The sequence below is a fragment of the Hylobates moloch genome, unplaced genomic scaffold, assembly GCF_009828535.3.
Source record: "Hylobates moloch isolate HMO894 unplaced genomic scaffold, HMol_V3 SCAFFOLD_6, whole genome shotgun sequence".
Lineage (NCBI taxonomy): Eukaryota > Metazoa > Chordata > Mammalia > Primates > Hylobatidae > Hylobates > Hylobates moloch.
Window position 1 is genome coordinate 78,666,716 of NW_026652281.1, and position 5,072 is coordinate 78,671,787.

At 51.5% G+C, this 5,072-nt stretch overlaps 1 protein-coding gene across 1 annotated transcript; it reads left to right on the top strand.

Moving 5' to 3' along the window:
• Positions 1-2,948: 2,948 nt before the first annotated feature.
• On the top strand, positions 2,949-4,730 carry CUNH16orf82 (chromosome unknown C16orf82 homolog). The gene is given in 2 exon segments (XM_032155927.2): positions 2,949-3,114; positions 3,117-4,730. Coding segments are annotated over 2 exon segments (651 nt in total). The 3' UTR covers positions 3,602-4,730.
• Positions 4,731-5,072: the final 342 nt, after the last annotated feature.

Here is a 5,072-nt window from a genome sequence, read left to right on the forward strand (position 1 = left end):
GGTGATTAGCAATGGTGGTGATGATGACTGTCAAGGGACTTAGCAGTGCTCTCTCTGAGCAGTGCCCTCCTTCTTCTCTCACCCTGCACCCCAAACAGGGCAGGCCAGCCCTCTCCAGACCTCTTAGGGTCAGGCTAAGCACCGGGACCACCCATCTCGCACTGAGGCAGGAGTTGTGCCTAGCCTAATCTTTATGCTTCTTGATCTTTTGGGGATCGTGGATACCCTTGGAAATTTTATGGATGCTATGACTCCCTGCCTAGGGGAAAGAAAGCATACATGTAGCTCATTGCAGATTTTGTGTACAATTTCAATGACTTCTCAAGGTTTTAAAAACCCACACATGAACTCTTTAGGGGTCAATGAATATATTAATTTATTCCATGACTCAATAAACATCTATTATGTCTACTAATAAGTGGCATGCTGAGTGTTTTCATCTGCAGTTAACTTCTGCGTCAGGGTTGAACATCAGAATCATCTACAAAACAATCACCTGTGGCCAAGCTAGCGCAATTTTCAATGCTGACTGCACGTTGGAATTACCTGGAAAGCTTTTTAAAATTCTAATGCCAACGCCTCACCTTAGGCCAATTAACTCTCAACCTCTGAGGGTGGAACCCAGGCATCCCCAGGTGAATCCAGTATGTAGCCAAGGGCAAAAACGACTGTCTTAGAAAATCTTAGTCAGATGCGGCGGCTCCTACCTGTCATCCCCGCACTTTGGGAGGCCAAGGCAAGGAGGATTTCTTGAGGCCAGGAATCTGAGACCAGCCTGGGCAACATAGCAAGACTCCATTGCTACAAGAAAAAAATTTTCAAGTGAAAAAAATAAAAAAGAAAATTCAAACATGTTTTTTAGAAGTTCCCTAGGTGGTGACGCACACCTCAGGGTCATTCATTTTTTCACTAAATCAATGTCTAGTGAGCATCCACAAGGTGTCAGGCGGTGTGTTGGGCCTTGAGCCACAGCAGAGAATAAGAAATCAGAATCTCTGCCCTCATTAAGTTTATATTCTGGCTGAGGAACTGGCAATAAATAACCAGTACATAATTCATTCATCTCACAAGGAACATCAATTAGGAAGTGGCATAAAGCATGACAGAGGGGGCCAGGTGCAGTGCCTCATGCCTGTAATCCCAGCACTTTAGGAGGCCGAAGCAGGCAGATGACCTGGGGTCAGGAGTTCAAGACCAGCCTGGCCAACATGGTGATATTCCATCTCTACTAAAAATACAAAAATTATCTGTCCGAGGTGGCACATGCCCATAATCCCAGCTACTCAGGAGGCTGAGGCAGGAGAATTGCTTGAACCTGGGAGGTGGAGGTTGCAGTGAATGGAAATTATGCCATTGCACTCCAGCCTGGGCAACAGAGTGAGACTCTGACTCAAAAAAAAAGTGGCGGGGAGGAGCAGCAGGCACAGTGGCTCACAGCTGTAATCCCAGCAGTTTGGGAGACTAAGGGGGGGGCAGATCACCTGAGGTCGGGAGTTTGAGACCAGCCTGACCAACGTGGAGAAATCGTCTCTACTAAAAATACAAAATTAGCCAGGCGTGGTGGCACATGCCTGTAATCCCAGCCACTCGGGAGGCTGAGGCAGGAGAATTGCTTGAACACGGGAGGCGGAGGTTCCAGTGAGCCGAGATCGTGCCACTGCACTCCAGCCTGGGTAACAAGTGTAGTGAAACTCTGTCTCAAAAAAAAAGGATGCCAGAGAGGAAAAGCACCCTGGGGGGTGAAAACAGCCAGTGCCAAGGCCCTGCAGCAGGTAAGAGCATGAAATCATGAAACCATGCTCCAACAAGCTAAAGAAACCACTAACAGAAATTCTTGAATTTGCAGAAGGCAAATAAAAAAAAAACAACTTGAAACTCCTTTCACTTATAACAAAACCAGCTGCAATCAGCTGGAACCAATATGGTGGACTGGAGTTAGTGCAAGACCAGCTTGCTGATGTCACAGCCTGAATTTCCACTGCACGTTTCACACTCACTCCCCCCAAATTTGCACATGGGACCTATGAGGAGGCATGAAGAGGTAACTGCGCATGCCCAAGGTCTTTGCAGACCTCACTTCTCCTTGCACCAATCACCTACTAATCTCAGAATCCACTCCTTAAACCTTTTCTAATAAAATCACTGCCTTAAAGCCAGCACAGAGAGAGATTTGAGCTGACTCCTGCCTCCTTCTGAGTCAACTTGCAATAAAAAGCTTTTCTCAGAAACCCAGTTTCATAGTGTTGGGGTCCAGTGCATCCAGCTATGAGTCCCTTTTGCAATAAGAGAGTGCTCAGCCTGGTCGGGCATCCGAGGTGAGAAAAGGGGCAGGGTGTGGTGTGTGATGAAGTTGGGAGAGCCAGACCAGGCCAGGGCCTTGACGATCCGGCCTGCTGTATTCCCTCCTGTCCTCAAAACCACTCAGCAGGCCGGGTGCGGTGGCTCACACCTATAATCCCAGCACTTTGGGAGGCGGAGGTGGGCAGATAGCTCGAGGTCAGGAGTTCAAGACCGGCCTGGGCAACATAGTGAAACCCCATCTCTACTAAAAATACAAAAATTAGCCAGGTGTGGTGGCGAGTGCCTGTAATCCCAGCTACTTGTGAGGCTGAGGCAGGAGAATCGCTTGAACCCAGGAGGCGGAGCTTGCAGTGAGCCCAGATCGCACTACTGTACTCCGGCCTGGATGACAGAGTGAGACTCCATCTCAAAAAACAAACAAATAAAAAATAAATAAAAATTAAAAAAATGAAACACTCAGCAAGTAGGCAGAGACTTGGGAGAGAAGAAACTCAGCTCATAGGGACTCGGCTGGGACACACGCCTGAGGCCCCTGACCTGATGTCTGGCCACAGACTCCTCAGAAAGGCTCCCAGGAGGGTGATACCCACCCCCTCCGGCCATGAGCCCCTTTCTGCCCCACTCCTACCCTCCAGGCCAGGCCACTGATGTCACTGGTGCCAGGACAGCATTGTTCTCCCTCCCACACCCGCCTTCACCTCACAAGCCCCATCACCATGGGAACTGAGCCAGCCACTCAGAACACAGAGTTTTCAAAGGGCAGCCTTTTATACAGAGTCACCTCTCCCCAGAGAGGTCACAGCCAACATTCAGAGGCTCACAGGGCCCCCTCTCCCTGGATAAACCACTTCAGCTGCCCCCCATTTTTCTCGAGGGAGAAAAAGGGGAATCCTCTGTCCAGAATGAGCAGGAAGGAGAGCCAAGCCTACAGTCACCCGGCTTAGAGCTCCAGTCCCCTGCGTGGCCACATCATGCAGGAGCAGCTCAGGAGCCCCTGAAAGTGTCCAGCAGCAACCTCAGTGACACCCAGAGCAGCGAGAGTCATGTGTCCAGCGTGCAGCACCCCAGGCCGGAGGAGGGCAGCCATGCCAGCCTGAGCAGCGGGTATGCGGGTGACAAGGAGGGCAGCGACATCAGCTTGGTGGGCAGCCACCGGAGAGTGCGGCTGAACAGAAGGCTCAACACCCAGGCGGCCAGTAACCAAACCAGCCAGCTGGGCTCCACAGACCCTCCCAGCTCTCTAAAGAGTCGGCTGACTGGCCCCACCCACAGCACCAAGCCGACTGGAGGGAAAGAGTGAGGCCAGACTGCCGGGCAGCGGCAGCAGCAGCCCGTCCAGCACCAGCTTCATCAGCTTGGGCAGCAGTGCCCTCACCTACCAGGTGAGCAGTGGGCTGCTGACTTCCACAGCCAGCCTTCCCTCCACCCAGGCCAGCAGCCATCAGAGCGTCGGGCTGGACAGCAGTGCCCAAAACGGGCAGAGCAGCCACACCAGTGTGCAGGAGGACAAGACGGGCAGCAACGTGAAAACCAGTGAGCAGGTCACCAAGGGGGAGCAGCCTGCCCAGGTGTGCGTGCCTTTGTGAGAATCCTCTCCAGCAGCCAGTCTCTCAGAAAAAAGCACACAGGCCCAGCAAACACAGGCTGCACCCAGAGTGGTTATTCCCAAAACAAGGAGGAAAGGTGTTTTCAAAAGCACACACTGACTGTGTCAACCATCAGTGGGTAATCCCATCTGTAGCAACAAGCATCAGTGGGCAGGCCACATGTACCAGGAAGGATCTATGCTGAGCACCGCCTATCCTGAGAACACAGTCAGTGAGGAGACTGTCTATACTGAGAACTACTGTTGCTAGGAAGAGCTGTAGTATCAAGATTCACCAATGCTGAGTCCACCTGTGTCAAAACAGCAAAGGGTAACGATATCAAGACTGTGAACTTCAGTGACGAGCCATCTATAACAAGATCCATCAATGGCAAAACCATCTGTAGTCAGCACCATCCTGGTGGGACCCCCTGTACCAAAACTCATCAATGGCGACAGCTGTTCTCAATGGCAAACGCTGACGATATTAAGAACTGTCACTAGTTAGAACCTTCCGTGATGAAACCATCCTAAATGACGAACACCATCTGCAACCAGCACCAACCATGATGAGCTCAGAAGAAACAAGCTGCAACCATGGTTGGGACTGTCCATATCAAGAACCATCTGCAGTGAGCACCATGCGTGGGGAGCCACGTCCACAGGAAACTTGGTCCTGGCCAAGCTCTGCACCACACTCTGTCCACCATTGTCACTGCCTGCAGAAGCACTAGCAAGACAGCCACGGTGCACATGGAGCACCTTCATGACTCTCAGCTCCCCAAAGGAGCCCAGCCTAAGTGACTGTCACCAGAGAAGGACCATCAGGAGCGGCCAGGGATGCCACCAGCACACAGGGAGTAGGTCTAGCGAGAACATTAGAGGGCGGTGTAAATGGAGCCCCATCCCTGGGCACCTGTAATCCCAGCTACTTGGGAGGCACCATCCCAGAGAGCTCCAAGCTTCCTTTTTTTTTTTTTTTTCTTTGAGCACTGTTTCTGGACATCAGCCCAGAATCTTCTCAGGAGCCAAGGCTTCCTGATGCCTCATTCATGTCAAGAAAGGAGGCCAGGAGCCATCCTGTGTTCAGATGGCTGAGACAGTGACTGCTATGGCAGGACAATGCCGTGAGAAGTGCTTCATGGTGACAGAGCCCAAACCAGCCAGGAACGGCTGCAATGGGGAA